The sequence below is a fragment of the Oryzias latipes genome, chromosome 7 (genome assembly GCF_053564925.1).
Source record: "Oryzias latipes strain Hd-rR chromosome 7, Olatipes_Hd-rR_3.1".
Classification (NCBI taxonomy): Eukaryota; Metazoa; Chordata; class Actinopteri; order Beloniformes; family Adrianichthyidae; genus Oryzias; species Oryzias latipes.
In genome coordinates, this window is record NC_136243.1 from 35,380,441 (window position 1) to 35,403,199 (window position 22,759).

Consider the following 22,759-nt stretch of genomic DNA (forward strand, 5'->3'; position numbering starts at 1 on the left):
TCCATTTATGTTTAAGCTCATAACATGATCAAGCCTGTATGTTGGGGTCAAAGTTGACCAGAAAAACCATGGAAAGAAGGCCGGTGCTTACCTGCATTAATATAGTTGTGAGCTTCAGAAAGCAAAAGAGGAAAGAAGAGAGAAGAAAAAGCTGTTAGTCATCGTTACAGAAGACAGACATTGGATTGAAAACATTTTCTTCTGTGTTCAAAGATTATGTGCAAAGATGAGTGAAGGTAGACGGACAAACGTGACGTTGAATGAAGTAAAGGTGGAGAAACATTAAAATCTTTTCCTTTTGAAAACCACAGAGAAAAGTCAAACGGTTTGTAACCCGGTCACTTTGGTAAACCTAGGACACAAATCGTTTGTCACCTGAAGTCAGTGAGGAGCCGGTCCTCACACCTCAGTGACACCGTGCATCACCAGGACGTCACAAGAGCGTTGAGCTTCTGTTAGCCCTACATATACTTCACCATACACCTAACACAAGCACCACAGTGGAACGTTCCATTTTCCCTTGAGGTGGCCGTACGAGCCTCAAGGGAACTGAGAGACACACCTACGCTCCCCTTAACCTCCGGAGACCCGAGCTAATGTTGAAGCTAACCCTCTAAACACAAACTGTAGTCACAGGGGCCAGTTAAGGAAATATAACCAAACACGTGATGCCCACGCATGTGGACACCAGGCCTACAGAGGTTAAGATGAGCCGCTCCCGTGCCCCGACCACGTTGGAGGAAATGTGGAGACAGCCCCACATTTTTTGGTCTTGACCCAAAAGCTAGTCCCTTTTGGAAAAATATCCACCAGATTATAACCAAGGTCCTGGGCAACAATATAATAAAGACAGGCTTCTTTCTGTATCTGGGATATCTATCAGAAAATGTCCTCAAAAATGACAAATATTTAGTCAACATTTTCTAAGCCGCAGGCAAGAAAACAATCACAAGACAGATTCACCAACACTGCAGACATGGGGAAACCTGTGGAGGAAATACATGTGATGGAAATGTTGGACTATAGGATTAGGGTTGTGCCCATCGATGATACCATCGTCCATCGTGATGGCTGACTGACATCACGATGGAGAGACACCATGGTGAGGCCACGCCCCCACCACACTGAGAGTCGACACCATAAGCCGCGGTTACATGTGGAAAATTTCTTGATGGGATCAATGGTGGGATTAGAATCCAACCATGTACACGGGCCCAGAAAAACTTTTTCCAATTCTAACAAACGTTCACATGGTCCCACTTTCAGTCAGAATAAATCATTCACAAATGTTTGTTTAGTGTTTGAAATACCGGAAGAGGAAATAAGTCCCGCTGAGAGGCTACATACATAGATATCTGGCAGCTCCGTAATATACTAGATTATCTTCTAAACAAGCTTTTATTAAGGTCCGTACACACCGGGACGAATTTCGCGCGCGATTTTCGCCGACGTTTAACGCCTCGTGACTAAACAAAGGGCACCAATGTGAGTGTGCACACCGACGCGTCAAAGCGTCACTTTTTAAAAAACACCTCGGGTTCGTTTTTTTGGTTTGACGCATCGCCTCAAAAACTATACGACCAATGAGAAGACATGCTGCAATCTGCATCTTGGCTGCACATAAACATGTGGGAATAACTTCAGCCTTTATTTAGTCGGGACACGGCTGGAAACACAAATCCATGTTTGAACGGTTTCTAAGGAATGAGCCACATTTCTGCTTTGAACAGTTCACACGCCGGCCCAAAGCCGCTGTGTGAGCTGACGGTCCGAGCTCTGCCCGGACACACACTTTTACCGGGAGACCCGGTTCTCCTGAGTCCGGTAGCTCGTTCACCTAGAGCTGCAGGACGGATGGCAGTCAGATGTCCCCCACACATAACGCACACGTAACAAAGCATCCTCCCTTCCCCTCAAACACAAAGTCCGTCTGCTCAGAGACACGGTCGCTCTGTCCACCGGTCCACCTGACTAATCAGATGCAGGAGCGACTACTTCTTTTCTATTTTGTTTATTTATTTTATTGTTAAAGTCACTTCCCTCAGTTTATACTGGATCATCGCGGATGAGTCATTAGTTGGGAAATAAAATAAATGAAGTAATAAAGTAAAAGAACGAATAATAATTATATAATAACGAAAAATTAAAAATACCCCCCCAGACGATATCATCATCCCTCCTGATAGTTTACTGCCAAAATCGTCAACTGGCAATTTGAGGGACATCGCCCAACCCTATATAGGATAAGAACTCAAGAAAAAAGATGGGAGAAATGGACCGACTCCAAAACGACATTATAGAATTAAACATGGATGATGTTGGAAAAAACCTGTAGAGCCAAAACAACCCAAGGTGTGTCTTCCTACTTTATTTTTGCTTTGTAAACCTGTTTTACTGTTCCTTCTGCTTTTTTCTCATTTCACCAGTGCGTTTCAAAGGCAATAAAGAGAAAGTAAGAAAAAAAATAAGAAGTAGCCACTCCTCTCTACGGACCCAAAAACCCACAGCAACCCCACAAACGGGGTCATGTGACTAAGGCCTAAAGCAGAAACTCACTGGGTTTTGAACAGACGTAACAACAACAGTAGACAGCTGAGGTTTGCCTTGGGGCGGCCGTGGTGCAGCGGTAGGGCGGTCGACCCATGATCGTAAGATTGCAGGTTCGATTCCCGCCTGCACACCCATGTGTCGAAGTGTCCTTGGGCAAGGCACTGAACCCCACCTCGCCTCTGGTGGGAGGTTGGCGCCTGTGTTTGACAGCGGAGCCGCAATCAGTGTGTGAATGTGTGTGTGACTGTAAAGCGCTTTGGGCCTTGTAGGTAGTAAAGCGCTATATAAGTATACACCATTTACCATTTAAATGTGTTCTGCAGGTTCTTGTGTCAGAGATTTCAATGCCAGTAGCTCTTGACCTTGGCTGCTCTTTGACCTTTGCTGTTTCAACAGTGTCACTGGAGCAAATCACCAACAGAAAGATTAAAAAAAAAAAGAAAAAGATATTAAAGACTGTTTTAGGATGCGAGTCACACGTACACAAGTCTTTCAGTTGGTCTACGGTCGCCATCCAACCATCAGGATGCGTCTGTAAAACCAGCAGCCTTTCTGCTCCATGACCCCTGACCCTGACCAAACGGCTCTTCTGATGGGTTTTGTCCGGGGCTGCGTGTTAGCTGAAGGTCAGCTCGCCTCACACGTTCCACCCACTTGCATTCCTGTTATCCTGCTTTCTCCTCTCTGGTTTTGATCCTCATTATTCCAAACGGAGGTCTTTCGGGGAGCAAACGGTCTTTTCTCCACAGATGGAGCTCAAGACAACTTAAAGCTCAGGGGGAGCGGCTTCTTCTGTGAGCTGAAAGGAGGCCGGAGACGGGGGGGGGAGTGTGCGTCTGGCCTGCCGTTCCCATATCACTTAGGCTAATGTGATTAGGGGTGAGCCAGAGGGGGGGTTCATTTAGTTCAGAGTGTGCAGAGGGATGGTCACAGGATGGCAGCATTTTTATGTGCCTGGTACCAAAACCAGAACACGTGACTGAGTTCCCACAATGCCTGAAGGACTGCAGCGAAAGCAGCTTCTGCAGCCACAAACCTCAACTCCATCTGAATGACACCAAACAGACGTTCATGTCATCATCCTCACACTTTGACAGTCAAGGTAAAAGGATCAAAACCAGAGCATGTTTTCATGCGTAGGTATTAGTTTGAAGTGGCGCTAATGCCAACCGTGCTGCCTGGTTTCTGTAGAAGAGGTTCTCTTTAGGGCTGTTGAGGACAGAATGGCCTGGGAGTTATAGAGGATGATGGGAATCGATCCTGGAACATGATGTGGAGACTAAGCCCGATTGGGAGGGTTTGAACCATCAACTGTTGTAGAGAACTCCAGCAAGTGAGTTTGACGTGGTTTACTCCCGGCTCTGACTAAACGAAGTCATATCAGTCACCATCCCCTCCACCCCCTGTGAAAGGCCACACCCCTCCCACCTGAAGCCAGGTACACAACATCTGTCAAACATTTTGACATTTCACGAGGGGCCCTGCTGTTATTGAGGCTTCTGATTGGCTGCCTGGTCCAATATGAACACGCTATGCCTATAGACAGAATGCAGATGTGAAACATGAAACATTCAGTAGATGGTAAATACGTTGGGTTCATATATGTGTTTGTAAGTACACCTGACAGGATGTCTCTAGTGGAATTGTGGGTAAACTCGTGTTAAAAGTGGGACGGACTTCAATGTGAACCAATCAGAGGTGGAGATGGAATCTGCAAAAGCACAGAGTGGACCATACCAACTACAGAAGACAGCACACCTGTTCAAATGTTATAAATGTGCTTGAGAAATGACGAGAGAAGACAAAGAATCAGAAAAGAACATTTTTATAATGAACGAACAAAAACACTAAACCACAAAAATCTCTGGGATTTCCTGCTGCTTGTTTTCCTAGTTTGGGCTCAGTGTCCTCAAAAGGTCAACTACAGATGATTGTCGTTCTAATCCTGAAAGTTCATTTGACGGTAGACAACACTGCCACTTGCCTCCTATCCGGCCTTGCTGGAGCCCAGAACCCGGTACAGGAAGGACGCCGTCGGACAAGAGCCTCGTCTCACACTGAGGACACAGAGGGTCGTTGGGAGTCGGATCCGTGTCCAGCTGTGCGGCGTATACAAACCTTTCACTCTTTTTCCAAACCACTTCAACAAATGAAGGCAGATATAAAGGGAAGATCCCGCCGGCGCTCGTTTACCGCCTTTCAGACGACCCCTCCTGCGTTTGGCCTTGGCTAACTTTGCAGAACAACTCCTCCCAAGAAAAATAATCTGGCCTTGAACTGTTTATATTAATTGCAGCAGATCTGCCTCAGCTGATGGGAAATGAGGCTGGACCAGATGAGCTCATGAGTAAATATTTCGATTTCATTTTACCGACAGTTTGGCTCTGAGAATCATGACAAGGTGCTGAAGTTTAGCCAAAGACAGGTGACCGATTTCACGCAGCATAAATCTCCACTCCCCTGTGGGCCCTCCCCTGATTAATTCAGTCCGTTGGGAGAGACTAAAGAGCGTTAAGTAGACACTAGAAACCAGAGGAGACAGACCGAGAAGCCTCAGCAATGCTGCTCACTGTCCTCCTGAGGAGCCAACATTACACAACAGGAAACGACCTTCACTTTCTGGAGGAAAAAGCCCTTCAAAGTCGGAAAAAGATTGACGGAATTTAGGTTCAGAAATTCAAACACAGTCCCGATATTTATGACTGAGGTGAAGAAAATCCACAGACTCACTAAATGTCAGATAAATGAGATCTAATCTGGTTATTTCTGATCCTGAGAGCAGATCGATGGCGGAGGAAATGGTCCGGCGGCGGCGGCAGACCACAGGCAGAGGACGGTGAGCACGTCTTTGATGACTGCGGCGTGCAGACGCTCCACAGATGAATATCATGTCCACCACAGGGAAAGAGTGCAGGATTAGAGCTCTGGGTAATGAGGACCGGCCTCTTCAGTTATCTAGATGAATCCTGTAATATTAAAGTTTAGAGCAACTTTTGTTTTCCTTAATGAGCTGATCAATTATGAAAAACTACAGTTTGTCATTTTTGTTTACACACAAAAATGGACCTTTGTATTTAAAAAGATTATGCTGTAAAACGGGCCGACGTTATGTGAATTTACATGGAAAACAGCAGCTTTTTTCACTTTATTCATAATTGACTTTTTTTTTACTTAATAAATGTTCATAATGTAACAATAGTTTCTAGATTCAAAGAGTAACATTTGAACTCAGAAAAAAAGACTTTTTTGCCTTCACTGAACAAATTCTTTCATTTCTGCCTCTTAAAAACTGAAACTTTCTTTTTTTTTTAAATCAATATGTTTGACATTTCTAAAGAATTTGGTGAACAGGACATTTTCTGAGTTTTGAATAAATAAGCCCCGCCCCCATATGAAGCACAGCCAACATCATCAATATCCATAAACGTCAGAGTCTGCCTCGCTTCTCTGCAGAAGCAGAAGAGGGTGCAGACAGACGGAGCTGCCGCTTCTACCCAGCGTGGGCGGCGACAAAAGGCTGCCGTCCATCTTCATCCTCAAGATGAAGCTCCTCCCAGCCTCAGTGAGGCCCGGGTGTGCACGGTGGTGGCAGCGGTTAATAAGGTGCATCCACCTTTCCTCCTCCACAAAACGACTTCATTAAGCGATTCACCGTAATTCTATGCTGGTAATGTTTCGGGGAAACGTGCACGCGCTCACACACGTGCATGAAAAACTTTCAGTAAACATTTTGATTTCTTCTAAATCCTCTAAACAAATGTTGACGTCCTGAAATCGAATGAGTGGCTCCATTTCCAAAGACGGTGGAAAACGCCTTTCCAGGTAAAACATTTCAGTTCAGAGTTGTCTGATTTAGACTGCATCACCTGCAGCTTCCCACCCTACCTGTCTCATGTGTGCACGACACGCTAAGCAAACACACCTGTCGTTCCCCGCAATCTCTCTTCTTCTGGCTTTTCATTTATTCAGGTTTAGATCAAATTCTGCAGATGAAGGTTCTGCTTCGGCTCTTGGCGTCTCTAATCATGTTTTCAGGCAGCAGCTGATGTCTAACATGAAAAATCGTTGTTGTCAGCATCTCTTCCTCTTCATCATCATCATCATCCTGTCCTTTATGATCCCCCCATCCTCGGCCTCTTTTCCTCTGTCCTTTCATCTCAACCTCCCAGGCTTTCAGGTCACCAGGGAAACAATCGTCTTAAGTGCTTTGGCTGACGATGGGGGCTGATGGGAAACCTTCCTGTCAGCGTCGGTCGCTGAACTGAGTGACTGAATGCAAATGCAGGAGCTCATGTGGACTCCTGCTGATCCTCATGTGGACTCCTGCTGATCCTCATGTGGACTCCTGCTGATCCTCATGTGGACTCCTGCTGATCCTCATGCTGATTCCTGCTGATCCTCCTCTTTCCGTCTCCAGAGGTTTTCGTAAAGGTGAACTTGGACGGATTTGTGTCAAAATTTGAAATTAAACTAATCAGAAAAACGACAGATTATAGATTCCTGATGTTTGTGATGATGTCGCTAACTTCTGGAAACCTTCAATCAAAATCATCACAAGTATTCTGGAATGCCCCATTTTGCTGTTGGGGAGGGGATGACTTCATGAAACAGTTGAAGCTGACGACTGCAGGACGGCTGGGTGATCTTCAGGTTTCTACCACTCTTCCAGCTGTTACACCTGCAGCTAAACATGACAAGCATTTCACTGATGGCTGCAGTTCTTCTCCCTAAAACGTGCCGAGTTTGCTTTTTCTGAACCAAAAGGGGAAATCTTCCTCATTCAGCTCTGATTCTGATTCTTCATGTGGTTCAAAAAAAGCAAAGAACGGCGAATCAACCAAACGACCACGCAGCGCGGCCTTCCAATGATTCATCGGTTTGATTTCACCTCGGCCTTCAGTCATCCATCCTAAGGAGCTGTCTTCACTGCAGCCATGACTGAGCATGACTACGATAACAGACGAGTCTGTGCACGCCGCCGCCGCCTGACACTTCTGGAAGCTGCAGGCGAGACTAATGAACGACAATCAGACAAGGAGCTGATTCACTGTCCAATCACAGAAGCTCAGAAGAGCAGTCCTTCCTCTTCCTCACAATGTTTTAGGATAACCTTTGTCCCAAAGAAACATCGTTTTCAGAGACACAAATGTAACCTTTATAAAAGCAGCCGTGCCCTGGTGGGAGGAGTTTCATTGATCCATCTGTGACATCACGTCCTGTGGACCCGTTTTATGAACCGCATATACCTTGGCTCAAACGATGAACGAGAAAGATTTTTTCCTTCAAATGGAAGTCTTTGTCTTCAGCAGCAAGAAAAGGAGAAAATCTTCTGGAAACGTCTTTGCTTCATTTCAGTCACATTAATACGAACATCTCTAGTTTAGATTATGGCACCGGTCAGTACAAAGATGGAGTTTTGACTTTTGCAACAAAAATAATCTAAAAGTTGTTAGCGTTTGAAACCAAGAAGGTCGTAGGTTAAGCCCCTCCCCTCAGCCCTTTTCTTAGCTTCCATGGCAAACAGAGCAGATCAACAGGGAGGGAAGGAGCTCAGCTTTCAGTAGGAAATATTTCTGAGATTGTTCCAGATGAAACCCCATAAATCACTGCTGACCTCAGCAGATTTGAACTGAGCTGACACCTTTTCTTTCTTTTTTTCAGTGGATTCAGAAGTGATGCTTCAAAGCTGGAGACGCTTCCTGAAGCAGCAGCTGTGTCATGGGAGACCCCGGCTGAAGACGTGCTGCGCTCTTTTCTACAACACAAACTTGCTTTTCCGAAGCATTCATCAAAAGAAATAATCTAACCTTTTGCATTTGTTTTATCTGGCTGCAGAACTGCATTCCTGGGGAGTTTTTTTTAAAGCCAAATGAAGCCAATGTCAACAAACAGTGAAATGCAGCTGAGTGTTTTCTGATGCAGAGGAGTCAGATGCTCAGCTCCACGTCTGCAGATGAAGATCACAGCTCCACCTGGACTCCAGAAAGTCCATTTCATGTCTGTGCAGCGCTCCACCCACCTGAGTGGAAGCAGAAACCTCCGTGGTGAGGGGGGGGGGGGGGGGGGGGGGGGGTTCGATCCTATGAGCCGCTGTGGAGGCGGGACCTGCAGGCCAGCATGGGTTTGAGCTGTGACATCAGGGACCGGCACTGACACCACAGGTGGAGTAGCGTTTTGGGTCGTAGGGAACCGGATGCTCACGGTCTCCACTCCGCTGCTGTTCGGGATTCAGACATGAAGCTGCTGAAAGAGGAGACGAGGGATCCAGGGCAGGCCGGCGAGGGATCCAGGGCAGGCCGGCTCTGCTGCGGCCATCTGCTGAAGGCATTCTGGGCGCCGGGGGCTTGGGTTACGGACGGCGCGTCCACAGGGGGACAATAGAGCATTCAAAATTCACGAAAAGAGAAACCTAACAAGCTTCATTTAGGAGCATGAAGATAACCCAGGATCCACTGAAATGAACAAAGCGTGACGTAAACTTTGTATTTTCCTGCGGAATTTCTCCCGTTTCTCTAGAATCCTCAAAGGAGGTCAGAGGTCAGAGTCTGTCTGAGACCAGCAGGAAGGGTGGCGTCTCACACAAGGACACTTCAGCCGACAGGAAGATTTAAAACTCGGACATTTTTCCACCGCTAAGTATTTCAGCACAACCAGGGAGAGTCAACAATCTTTATGATGTGCCGACACGGCGGATGAAGACGAGCTGGACGAAGGCTGACTGATGAAGATTTGCTCAGTGCTTTGACACGACTTGATGTTCTGTTCACACCCCAAATGGACGTGTCCCAAAGGGAAAGGATGGGATAAGTTCTAGTTCCCTGTGAAGCGGGACTACAAAGAGTCGGGCACACAGGCCGAAGCTCTCAATGAGGTCACTTCCTGTTTGAGGCTGGTTTACAGTATGTGAAGTCACGTCAGTTCCTCAGGTAGCCACTAGATGGCCTGTTCCACAAATGAGTCCAGTAAAACCATCCAAATTCACAACCCAAAGAAAAAACCTTACAGCCCAGTTCCACAAAACTTTGAGTTTGGAGGAAGTTAAGAAAGAAAAAAAATTTAAAAAAAAAAAGAAAGAAAAAAGGACTTTATAAGTACGCCAACATTTAACTTCTGTTTGTGATGTTTATTTTAGCTTTCTAGTCTGAAAGAAATAAATAAAACTGTTTTCATTTCTCTGGTTGCAATGGTCTCAGTGAGGCTCACACTGAGGTGGTCTTTTGATTGACAGGTGACCACCACATCCTGAGTGGCGCAGTGACCCCGCCCATTGTCCCATTTTGGACTCTGAAGGTTTGGTGACGGCTCAAATGGCGACAAACACAAAGCTGACAAACTGCCTTCAAGTCACCCAATACAGACCTGCAGGTCATGTGACCCCACAGGCTGTCCATCACTTTACACAGAGCTGTTTGGGTTTTAAATCAGGTGGGAGTTTTCTGTATGGGGGGAGTGAGCTTCATGAGAATAAAAAAACATTAAAGCAAAAATGATTAAACGTATCCATGAGATTTCTGTCGGCTCCAACAGGCCGGTCTTCACTGAGGAGCCATGTTTACGTCTGTGCGGCGCTCCATCCAGCAGAACACGCAGCGAAACGGGGGGCGTGGCTTCTGACGCATCAAACAATAATGGAAATCTCCAGAAAACCGCATCCATTATAAAATAAGAGAAATGGCAACAGGTCCTACAGAGGAAAATCAATCTGCACCAAACATCGTAGACTATGAGGTTTTGCTATAATCTTTGACATTAGATGAGTCGGACATTAGCTTATTCATTTACTCAGAACTCTGGACCTTAAACTGATTTACTGTGAAAGTCAGAGACTCACTTTGTCCTGATCATAGAGGTCTGTCCTGCGTTTGTGTCTCTAAGAATTCGGTTGAAAACGAGCCGCCCACCCACCTCCACCCTGACCTCAGAGCAGCGTCTCAGTCCTGACGTCCATAAATAAAGAAGATCACTTCTATAAACCAACCTGCAAGATGCAGACGGCGGGAAATGATTTCAGCAAAGTTGGACTCAGACGACTGCAGGCATGACTGCAGCAGAGCGTCGAGACTAAAGGGAAAATGTTCAGATTCTCTTCTCCTGTCAGCTCATCTGCCTTCATCTGGAAGCATCACGTCCAATTTATTTATTTTACACATTTAAAAATCAACTTCAAAGAAATGTTTTCCATAGAGGAGAACGTGTCTCATTGTTCACCTTCAGTCTGCTTCTATTCTGCACACTTGCCATTTTCATAAAGTATTTGGCATTTTTTGGGGGGGCAATGTTAGAATCCAACTTTTCCAACTGCCATTGAATGCAGCACAGCTGTGAAGCTCACAATGCAAAGAGGAGAACTTCAGAAATCAAAGCTCAGTGATGCTGCAGGCCAGGCTGGACAGACTCAACAATATTCCACTGACGTGACCCCAAAACATTCAAATCCCACCGTTTTCCTGAGAATCAAGAGCAAAAAAGGGAAAGGTGGTGTGAGAAATGACTCGTATGGAAGTTTATGCCAAAACGATAAATGAGGATTCCTGCTTAATAATACGTACACTGCTGCTGCTGCTGCTGCATCATTAGAGGCCGTTTGTGGGTTTTAACAAGGAATAAAAACTACAAAAAGTAAAAAATAATGTGAGTAAATCCAGAGAAAGAGCATTTGTCCACACCTGCTCTCACACAGATGCAGGAATGCAGCAGCAGGCCGACACAGGAGCCGCAGGAACCTGCACCAACGCGCCCAGAGCCTCTGTAGGTGTGCTCACTCAGGGCCGCTCGCTCCTACCTGGCACTTCACCTCTGCTGTTGTGTGTCTGTCACTGTGGAGCGCACGCACACACACACACTGACAGCGTTGAAGTGTGCACGGTGCATAGTTTTTCTTCAGCCATGACCTGAAAGAGGGGCTCTGGGAAAACGGCAAATGTCCCTTGTGCTAAATGTGTGGACTTGCATGTGTGTGCAGACGACCACGTATGTGTGGATGTGCGTGTGGGTTAACATGCATGTGTGCGTGTGTGTGGATGTGTGCGTGTGTGTGCCTGTGCGTGTTTCCCTCACACGTGAGCCGGCCTCCCATTTCCCCTGTTCGATTCCCGGACCGGCACGGAGGCGGCCAGCCGACCAGCCAGTCAGACTCCTGGGAGAAAAGCAGGGATTGATCCTGGAGTAAACTAAATTTTAAATCTTCTGCACTTCAATCTGGTAAAAACATGAAAAAATATGAAAATGTAAACAACTGCTGTGTTTGTGGAAAAAGTTCACAGATTACAGTAAATCTAGAAATATTTCAAACGTTCCTGCTGTCAACCGTTTCAGAATAAATCCTCTCCTCAAATATTCCCTCGTTTGCGTTTGTCTCATCAGTTTTGCGCTGACTAATGACCTGCATCATTAAATGAAAAATTAAAGTGACAGAGTCAATTAATATGAATTCATTACGTAGAATTATGACAATTATCATCAGATTAAAGACAAACCCTGGAACAAGCATCACATCATAACCCCAGAAAGCCCATCATCTGAACCGAGACGTGTCTCCTTTCATGAATCTTAGGAAGTGGGAGGAGTTACTCCACCCACATCCAAAAACAGTTCCAAAAACAACAAAGGGGCGGGACAACCAGGCTCCAACCAGCCGCCAATCAAAAGCCCACTTACTTAAAAAAGAAAACTGTATTTTAAACTATAAATGTCTTTGAAACCTGTGTTAATGTAAAACACACAAGCCAAATGTGGTGAAACGCTCCAAGAAAGACGATTTAAAGTCCAGATGCCAGAACTTCAAACGTCACCCGGACGGTCAACGATGGGAAAACGTTCTCCTCTGCCTCTAGTGGTTTCAGGTGGAACTGCAACATTTCCACAGGGAAAGCAGGAGGAGGGGGCTCGCTAAGAACACATGATGGTTTCTGAAGTTGAGGCTGGGGGACAGAAAAACGACAAAGATTTGCAGCGATGCCCTCTATCTGACAATTTCCCCCCATTAAGACAGATTCATTTCACTCTGGGTGTCGGAACATGACAACTGTTCCTGTTGGGGGAACAGAGGCTGGAGGGTTCACAGACTTCCACGTCTTTAATCCTATTATCTGGACGGATATGAAATCTGCATTCCAGCCACTTCAAACACACAACCCCGAGGTTTCCCGCTGCGGTCGACACGGTGGCAAAAGCTGGTTAACCAAGGCAGAACAGAGAGCAACCGAGAGAAAAATGTTTCACAGAGGCCAGTTTGATAAACAGCTGAAGTCTTTTGGACGTGTCCTCCTCCAAACCTTGGAATGAAGGGACGGATTTGGGTTCTGGAGTGACTGACAGTCAGACCTCCCACTTTAACTGGGAACAAGATGAGGCGTGACCACGCCTGACGGGTGTTTTGTCCTCGGCAGAGCGGCACCGTGCGCTCATTGAAGTGGCCACCTCGGTAAAAAGCCGCGGGCAATCCCACTCCAAACCAGGAGAGAACCGTGACGTGCTATGGCAGAGAAAACACGCCGATCGGTGAGACGATTCAACGACGACGGAGCCCTGAAGGGGGCCCCCAAACACGTCAGACCCTGACGGCCCTTCGAAGCTTCTTTAGTTTTTAGAAGTTTGGCTCTAAAAAGCCACTTGAGTTGAGGGAATTTATTCTGCAGGAATCTTCCCAGAGTCTAAAAGAGAAGGCATAAAAATCCTATTATCAGGGACAAAGCCCCCACTGTGGCTCAGTCGAGCTGCATGTCACAGAAGCAGCACCTGTACCCACAATGCTTCAGTCCTGCAGGCTTCGCAGGAAGAGGCTTAGATGTTCTCTGACAGATTTCTGCACCAAACTTTGACGTTTTTCAGACTTCCCCGACTTTGGATTCTGGTCCGTCCTTCTGCTATATGTAGAAAAAGCTCCAACTTTCTCAAGGTCTCTTCAAATGCTGCCCATAGCCAGCAGCTGGAGCTGGGGGGGAGCGGGGGGCTAGATTGGGACTGGCTTCACAGGAAGGGACGGGCCCCCGGGTGGATAACACATGAAAGGGCGACTCCGTCATCCGGGAGCATTAATGACAGAGCGAGCGGCCTTGTTTTGACTGAGGAGCTCTTTGAATATGCATGACAAAAACACTCTGCTGCTGGAAACGGCCCCACAGCCCCCAACAAACCGCTTCTTTCTGCGGCTGCTTTGTGTGTCCTTAGCTTTAGCAAAGCTCACAAGCAGACGCTCTCCTCAGGGACCTCAGGATCTGCACTCGGAGCAAAGTTCAGATGTTGATTTGGCTGCTGAAAGGGTTAATTCACTTCTTCACTCCTCTCAATCCACCCGCCCGATCCTGGAATACATCAGCTCCACTAGATTTCTGTAGAAGAGTCAACGCCTGAACAGAAAAGGCCTTCCTGCTCCACGGTGGAAGGTGGATCGGAGGCTTAAACCGTCATTCGCCTCTTCCTCGGGGAAATGGATCAAATTCAGAAATTTTACACGTTCAGATGCACGAAAACTAACAGGATTCTGTTATGCAGGTGTAACCGTCACAAAACCAGTGACAGTGGAAAACCAGGCCCCCAGCAGTCAGACAGATGGGAACCAATAACCGCTCTACAATATTCTTATGGTTGAAAATCGATAGGAAACGATGCCGATGCTTCCTCTGTGCACAGAGCTGCACTGCAGTCACAGAACGGGAAAGTTTCATTTAACGTTAACACCCCCCCATCATGACACGTACCGCTGATCGCCCTTAAAGAGAGATCCTGACTGGTTTATAGAGGGTTAAAAAAATAAGCTGCATTTCCAGAAGAAAATATGGGTTGAACGCTGATCAAAGTTGACCATAAATAACGTAAAAACAGCACAATAACAAATAGAGATATTTTTGTGAGAAATGCCAGAGCCGGGTATCGAACCAGCGAGCTTCTGCACGAAGGATTCCCCATGTATTTCAATGGAGGCAGAAATCCTGGAATATCTGGAAAAGTTCAAGGATTTGAAGGAGCAAAAGTCACAGCTGGAAAAAGCTGAAAGAGCTGAACATTTGAATAGTTGAATGGTTGAAATAGATGAAAAATTGTAGAAAGAGTTAAGCGACAAAGAAAATGGTGGAAATTACTAAAATAAAGAAAGAGGAACAGGAAAACAATGCTTTATAGCATTCAACCAATAATAATACATCTCCTCTTGGCATTAAACATAAAGATAAAAAATCTGTGGGCCAGGTGTATGTCAGGTGTTCTATATGCTGCATTGACCCCCCCCCCCCCAAATAAATGCATCAAAGCCACCATATCCAGATCACCTGGTGTTCTTAGGTATGACAGGGTTTGGGGGGGGTTCATGCGGTTTTGGAAGAAAAAGACCATATTCACTTTGGGAGAGGATTAAAGTAAAGGGAGAGGCTTTACCTGGCGGGCGTTGGCAGGACAAAGGAGGAGGCAGCACATGAAAGAGAAGGAGAAAAGACATTAGACGCTGTTTGCAAAGCTCAAAGCGGCGAGCTTTATCAGCAGATCTGCACAGCATGCAATCACAGCGCTGATGCAGTTCTGTCTAGACACCTAAAGGCTCATAACGGACATCGCCGGGAAACATCCTTCCATCACAGCCAGCACTTTGAGTCAGACCAAGCACCAAGAAAAATCATCAATTTAATGGAATATTCTATATTTGTATGCAGGCCGGGCCTTTAGGGTTGTGCCTGCCGGATCAGAACCAGGCTGGAACATTAAACCCATTGATTTTTCTTGCACTCAGTGGTCCCTTTTAGCTGATGGTTCCCAACGTTTTACAGGAATGTTAAATCAGGACAAATGTAATCATAAAAAAGACATAAGAACTATTGTTTGGCCTTCTGTTTAATAATGATGGTGTCCAACGCTCTGTAGTGGGTCTCTTAACCACACACAGCTCTCCTGCTGTCCTCTTTTAGTTGAGCGTCTGAAGACCAAGTCAAGAAGGTTCCATTCAGGAACTGATCTCAGTCCAACGGTGATTTGACCTTTAATCGTCACATTTATCTGTCCTGGTAGTGTTAGAATCTGTCTGTGTTGGAGTTTTGGCTTGATGCAGACTTTTATTTGGTGATTTTATTCAGTGAAAAGTGCTACATAAATAAAAAGGTACTTCCCCACATGACCGCTGATCTGCATCTCTGCAGAATTTGGTCAATGACAGATGTCTTCATTTCCTGTTTCAAAAGTCTTCTCTTTTTTGTGTGTGTGTGTGTGGGGGGGGGGCGTATTGCATGTCCTCGTTAGAGAAAGAACCCTCCACCCCCAACCCCCATGCTCAGGCGTTCTTAGATGTCCAAGCCTCTGAAAGCCACTATGACCCATCACTGAATTGGTCTTGCAGTGCTCAAATTTTCACCCCCCAACTCAAAACCGATTTCCTGGATGAACCAGCCCACACACCCCCAACACGTCTGCCTCACATTCCACCAACCCCCCCCAAAAAAAACAAAATTCTGCAGAAGCCGATGGAGAGTGGGTGGAGTGGAGGATCAAACCCAGTCAGGATTGGTTCTGTGCTGCTAAACCAAACTCGCCATGAAAGACATCGTCATCTACGAAGATTATGATTCCTGCTACACCCACACCCCCACCCCACCCCCCATTCAGCCATAAATGTGATTTAAAGTCCCACTCCGATCATCCTCGGATCTGTATTCAAAACGTTCTCAGTGGTGTCGTTTTCTAGGACATAGTTTCTGCAGAGCGGCAGCAGTTCATTAGAAATTCCCCTCCGAGTTGTGGGCGGGATCAATGGCCCACAGCAATCCCGCCCCCTTTCTCCTCGATGCTGATAGCTCGGAGCAGGGAGCTTGTGGGCCAACCAGCCTACGTCACAAATATGAACTTTTGGTAAACTGATTTTTTTTCATCTGCTCCTGATTCACAACAATTTGAATAAAGAAATACGCAGAGATGCAATTTTAAGCTCAATATTGTTTAGATATGTCGTCCATCATCAGAAAAATGCAACAAGAACCCGTTAGACACACCCAAAACACCGTTTTCATTAGAGTGGGTGTTTAAACAATAGACTTTGGCTGCAGCTTTGGGGATGTTTAACAGCATTTGAGTGTTTTTTTTGTATAAATATTTTACTAAATTACAATAAATGTTCACTTCACTCAACTCAGAATCCCTGATTTCTGTCCACGAGAACAAACTGTTATGGAGTTATATCAGAAATATCGAAATTATGCATTAAATCATAAACAGACTCCTCCAGCCACAGTCATTTATTTTTCTGAAATATTTGTGCATATTTTGGGGGGGGGGGGGGGTAGTCCATAATCTGCTGACTTGAAATATGAATAAGTGCTCTGGGATGTGATCAGACTTCAGAGCAGCTGTGCTGCGATGGAAAAGCAGAGTTTGACATGAATGCAGGCTTTAGAGCTCAGCCTCAGACTTAAAGGTAACAAAGCCTGATTCGTCAGGAAACCGCCAGCATCAACTCACAGACAAATCACACGCTTTGCAGAAACGTTGGACCCGGGACTCGGATGGCGTTTCTGTGAAAACCGTTTCCAGACGAGCAGGAGCTCCTGGAACGTAAAGGTGGGAGAAGTGGGATTCTGAAAGAAAGCCTGAGTTTATCACAGATCCTGGAGCCTTGATGAGGAGATACCTGTTGGTGGGAAAAGAGCTCCAGACAAAACAAAACTCTGCTTTCTGTGATGCCACTCGCGTCTCCAAGCAGGACTAGGACTGATATCCATTCCCCTCCATCTGGAGTGGGCTATAAGAAAAGCGGGGGAACAAAGACGATCCCTGGAGTTCTCCAGTTTGAGGCTGTGGGTGGGGTGGGGGGGGGGGTGGGGGGTAAAACCATTCAAATTCTATTCGTTAACATTTATCTATCATTCAGTTCTCCATGCCTCTGTTTGGTTTACTGTTATTCATGTGTTGTCCCTCTGTCCCACTACCCTCTGGGGAAGCTGGAGGGATTCCAGATTCAGTGCTCCTGTACCTGACCGTGGACCCCCCCTCTGCTCCTCCTCCTGTACCTGACCGTAGACCCCCCCTCTGCTCCTCCTCCTGTACCTGACCGTGGACCCCCCCTCTGCTCCTCCTCCTGTACCTGACCGTGGACCCCCCCTCTGCTCCTCCTCCTGTACCTGACCGTGGACCTCCTTACTGAGAAGGGGGGGGGGGGGTCTAAGGGCAGGGCTGTTAGTTTAGTTTAGTCATTATCTATTGAATTGTGTGACTTTAAGTTCTTTATGGTTCAGGTTTTTTAAACAGTTCACGCTGTGAAGCCCATTGTTGTAAATACTGGGCGACAGAAAAATAATTGAATTAAAACAGAAAAGGACAGATAAAGGTGCACTCAGGGAAACCTGTTGTCCCATCAACTCTAAACCTCAATTCAGTTTGTTAACTTTCTTGTTTCAATAAAGTTTATTGAAATGACACTGCAAACACCTGCGGACAGAGTTTCCCTCCTTTCGTTTTTCCATCAGTCCAACCAAGACTGCATCCGTGGAGCTTTATCACTCAGATATTCCATCAAGTTCTGCAGTCCCATCCATCCTGAGCTCCCCGCTGTCAGAACGGCATACTTTGAAAAAGACAAGTGGCTCGAACGGTACGGAGAGAAATGCCAAGCCCGCCCCCCCAGGCAGCAGTAGGAGTAATCAAGTTCTCCAGCGTTCTTCATTACACTGAGAGCACTTAGTGTTATTGGGATTCAGAGAGCGGGGGGTCTGCTGGACAAAAAAGGATTTATTGATTGCACTTAATGCAATAAGCATGCAGGAGCCAGTGCAACCATTTCATTACTTTGCTTTACTGCTGCTCTGAGGAGGAAGATGAGAGTGAAACACAGGCAAACGTCAGTGGAGACAAGGTGACACGACACGCACAGAAACGTCCACGACTCTGAACGCACAAGGCGTCTTCCTTTAGCTTTAGGTCACTCGTTTCCTTTTGAAATGTGACTTTTGATGTCAAGATTCCTTTCTAGCATCTGTGATTTACAACAGAAACATGGAGATCACAGATTTACACAGTAATAAAATGCTATGTGCAAAAAAACTGAATTATGTGTAAAAACCAAAAAACACACGAGCCATAGATACACAAAATACATAAATACACTCCTCAGTCTTGAGGGACAGAACGGGATGTTTGCAAAAGTTTCCTACAGGAATTAGCCATGTAAGGAAGACAGATGGAGATCGAAAAATGCATCCAGTACTGAGAGTAACAGCAGTATTAATTCAAAATAACCATAGATAAAAAAACAAGAGTATTTGGGTAAAAAGGTATAAAATAGATTGGAAGGTAAAAAAATCTGTTTCTCTTCCTGTTGTGTCTTTTTATGAACATGTGACGCAAACAAACAGACGTTCAATCACAAACTCAATATAAATTAATGACCAAAAATGAATATAATATTATTTATCCACCAAGAAGAAAACAGAATAAAAAGATCCAACATGCAGGTTTGAATGATTCAAGCTGTTGTGTCCTTTTGGCTGATTTAATTTTAAATGCCAAATGAATAATAAATATCAAGATTGTATCATAAATATATTTAGGTAAAAGATTTGGACTCTAGTTTAATGGAAGTTAGCTGAATCTCTATGGATATAGAGAACCACGTGAGCAGGAAACAAAAAAAAAAAAAAAAAAAAAGACGTTCCTCAAAACGCCCTGGTGGGAACCCAGAGAGACATTAGAACGAGTCCAATCCGACAAAAGACAGTTCATTAAACCTGGAATAATCAACTTAATCAACTTTGGTTTGGAGAAGTGGAAGACAATTTTTAGAAATGCCATCTTTTTCTTTCTGGGGGAAAAAATATATATATATATATATTTTTTTTAAATGCCCCCCCGGGGCGCAGACTGGCACCAGCCCCTCCAGCGCAAGCAAAAAGACTAGGGGGGGGGGGGGGGGGGGGGTAGTTCAGCTGCACCAGTTCTGATAGTTTAGGGGAGAAATAAATACCTAGATGTTTGATCTGACTGGTTTGGAAAGCGTTTGCTCTGCGTTCAGTGGTAAAAAAAATAGATTAATAGTCTGAGATGGAGGAGAAAATGATTTGGTGGTGAAGGTTTGGTGAAGATCTAGCTCTCGTACAGGTGTGCTGGTTGTTACATCCCTCTCTACTACAACATTACCAATGAGCCCTTCACCTTGAACCAATAGCTAAATACCTGCCGTTCTCCTCAGCCAATCACATTTTTGCCTTCAAATGTATGAACCACTGCCGGCCCCCCCTCCACCGCCTCCTCCACCTGTGGTGATGCTGTGGAATGATGGTCTCTAACCTCCACCAGCGTCTACACTCTAGGGTTGATACATCTCCAGTCCAAGTTCATCCCAAACACGCAGGACGCCATCGACCTACAGACCAACCGCCAAAGACTATTGCCATTTTTCTGTAACACAAATAAACCTTTCTACACATTCCTAACATCTGTCCTCATTAAAACGACAGGATGAAAAATACGTTACTTGGATTTGGAAATCTCCAAAAATGGATTCTCCTGGCAGAGTTGTCCTTATCTTCAGAAAATGATGAGGAGTCTGGAGCAGAGATCCGGTTTGTTTCTTCAATTAGAATTGGATCAGGGTCATACAAATACCGGAGCCCTGAAGGAAAATGAGGAGACCTGTGACAACAGGTGAAAGGTCTGAGGGGCTCTGCCAGCCAATCACCTGCAGCGGATCTGCTGGCACCACTCCACCGTTTATGACCAAGACTACAAGACGGCGAGATGAAAACCGTGGATGACATCTGTTTCACACCGCAAACTCAGGAAGTGAAGGATCCAAACAATTTTGGGGGGGCTTTTGCTCCACGACCTGTAATTAAGTTAGGCCGACAACAAGAGCTTTTCCCATAAGTCAGTGCAGGTTGAGTCAGTGAACGAACATGAACTGGATAAATATAATAACCGTGTTTGTCTGCCTGAAGTCTATAAGCTCCTAAAACACGTGTAAGCATAAAATTCTCTGAGCATCAGACCAACACATCCACAGAGCTGAGATTCTCTCCGTTTACGTTTCCGCATGACAGGAAGCAGCGCCGCCGCCGACAGGAAGCAGCATCCCTTTGTTAGTCAGTTTTAGCTCTGAAAAGGAGCGGCGATCTTCAGCCGATGAGGAGAGCACCGACTTTCAGGAGCGTCTGCTCCTCTGTGAATCATGTAGGTCCAGCAGAAGCTGTTCGGGTGTTAAAGTCCCACGTTACTACACTCAACAGAAATACCACACTTTTGTCTAAACATGCCAACATTTCAAAAAGACAGGGTGTGTAATATCCATCCTGCCCTCCCCTGGAGTCATCCTTCATTTGCTCCTGAGGCTCCTCTGCTCTCATATTCATCAGGCCTGATTGAGCTGCCAGGAGCACATTGACCTGTACTTGACTCCATCTACAGACGTATGTGCAGAGGGAAGGAAAGGGACGGCCGGTGGGCCGGCACGACGGAGATGGATGAACTCCATTCATCTGAGCGCCGAGCGCACAAGCCCAGGGTTTGTTCTCTACCCCTCCCTCCTCAAAGGAGAGCACAACCAGTCGTTCCTGAATCAACTGGTTTGTTTAGAGCTGCTGAGTTATGAATATATAGAATCAGAATCAGAATCAGAATCAGCAGCAGCAGCAGCAGCATCATCACGGCTGAGAAGCATCTTCAGGCCAATGACTTCCACCAAGTTTCTCATCGTGGGACAAACAAACACAACAAATGTTACTACAAACTAATGCATGCATAGAGTAGAGTAGAGTAGAGTAGAGTAGAGTAGAGTAGAATGGAGTAGAATAGAATAGAATAGAAAAAGAAAAGAAACTTATTGATCTTACAGCTATAAAGGATAAGGTAATTTTTCATCAGAGTATCTTTCTAATCCCAACATGTCAAAATACAGGAATACATTCTATGCCATGTTACGGCTGGTTTTTCTGCAGAATTTAAATACTATGATGTCCACTTTATGACCGAACCAATAAAGATTAGCAAGTCCAAAATGTTAGTACAAAGAAGAAGCTAAAGCTTTGGGATCCCGCTGGTTCTGTTCACGTGTCACGTGCGCGCTCCTCGCTACAGCCTGATTGTTAGAAACGAGGAAATTAGACAACCAGAGTGTAGATTGTGTGGACGTCCTGCAGGCGTTCATATGGACACTTGCAGACAACGTGCACGCCGTAAGGTGCCGGTTCTCGCACCTTCCTAACGACTGGAGTGTGGCGTAAGGACGCCGTATGACAGCATCAATTCAGTTCTGTTATATAGCCCAATATTACAACACATCAGCTGTATGTCATCGGTGTGTGCAGCTTTCATTAGCCTTGTATTGGAAAATACGTACAGGTGCACATGACCATGGCTTTATGGGGAGACATGTACAGTAAATTTATGCTGTTGACATGTGAGAAGCGTGGAAGCTCTTCAGTAAAACGCGTTGAGTTATTCTACGTTTAAATCTCTGAAAAGTGAGCGGATTCCAGAACGGGCCTGCTCATAATGGACCCTAATAAAGCAACGCTGACTGCATCACCTCTTTAGCAATGAGGCCTGTAGGTTGGCATCACAGCGTTCTTATTGAGCCATGAAAGCATCAGTGTTAGTATAAATTCTTTACCATAATCTTCACTTTAATGCTCCCTGTTCCACTGTGAAAAACGAGGTCAGGCAGCGTTTATTCAGCAGAGAATGCAACCTCACCCTTCAGGGCTGCACGTTTTCTCTTATTTATGTGAGGAATGGAGCAGAAAATTCAACCGTGCATCAGAATTTCCTCCTCCTAGGGATAAACTGACGAGCTCCATTAGGCTTCAGTGCCGTAACAAAAGGTGTAAAGAGGCTGTCAGCTACAGATCCACATCACACAGAAGCAAACATGTCCAACAGAAAAGATTCATGAGCCGACGTCCAGATTCAGGGGAAAAATAACTTCATGCTTTCCTTTAAAATACAAAAGGGATAGAAAGAATTTGAAAATGAAAGACAACGAAGGAAAAAGCCACAAAAAAACCAAAGGAAAGCTTTGTTTGCTGCGTGGTCAGGCCGCACGTCACGTCAAATATGAACTGAAACGGCAACATGAGCAAAATCAACATGTATCTGCATTCAAATCCCTAAACCTGTTGACAAATGTTCCTCTTGTCTCATAATTCCAAGTGAAGCGGGAAACTGCAATGTGATGCTAAAAATCAGCTTTTGCTTCTGGGGCCTGTTTGAGGGTCAACATGTCAATTTAAGGGTGTTAGCGACC

General features: G+C 45.5%; 1 protein-coding gene across 16 annotated transcripts in view; it reads right to left on the bottom strand.

Moving 5' to 3' along the window:
• Window positions 1-22,759, bottom strand: part of agrn (agrin) — a 241,860-nt gene that overhangs the window by 182,983 nt on the left and 36,118 nt on the right. For 13 of the 16 annotated variants that reach the window (XM_078949690.1, XM_078949687.1, XM_078949680.1 and 10 more), the window contains exon 3: window positions 92-112. The exons of the other annotated variants lie outside the window; for them this stretch is intronic. In XM_078949690.1, the coding sequence (XP_078805816.1) occupies window positions 92-112 (21 nt within the window). The remainder of the gene's footprint in view (window positions 1-91; window positions 113-22,759) is intronic. 16 annotated transcript variants of the gene reach the window in all.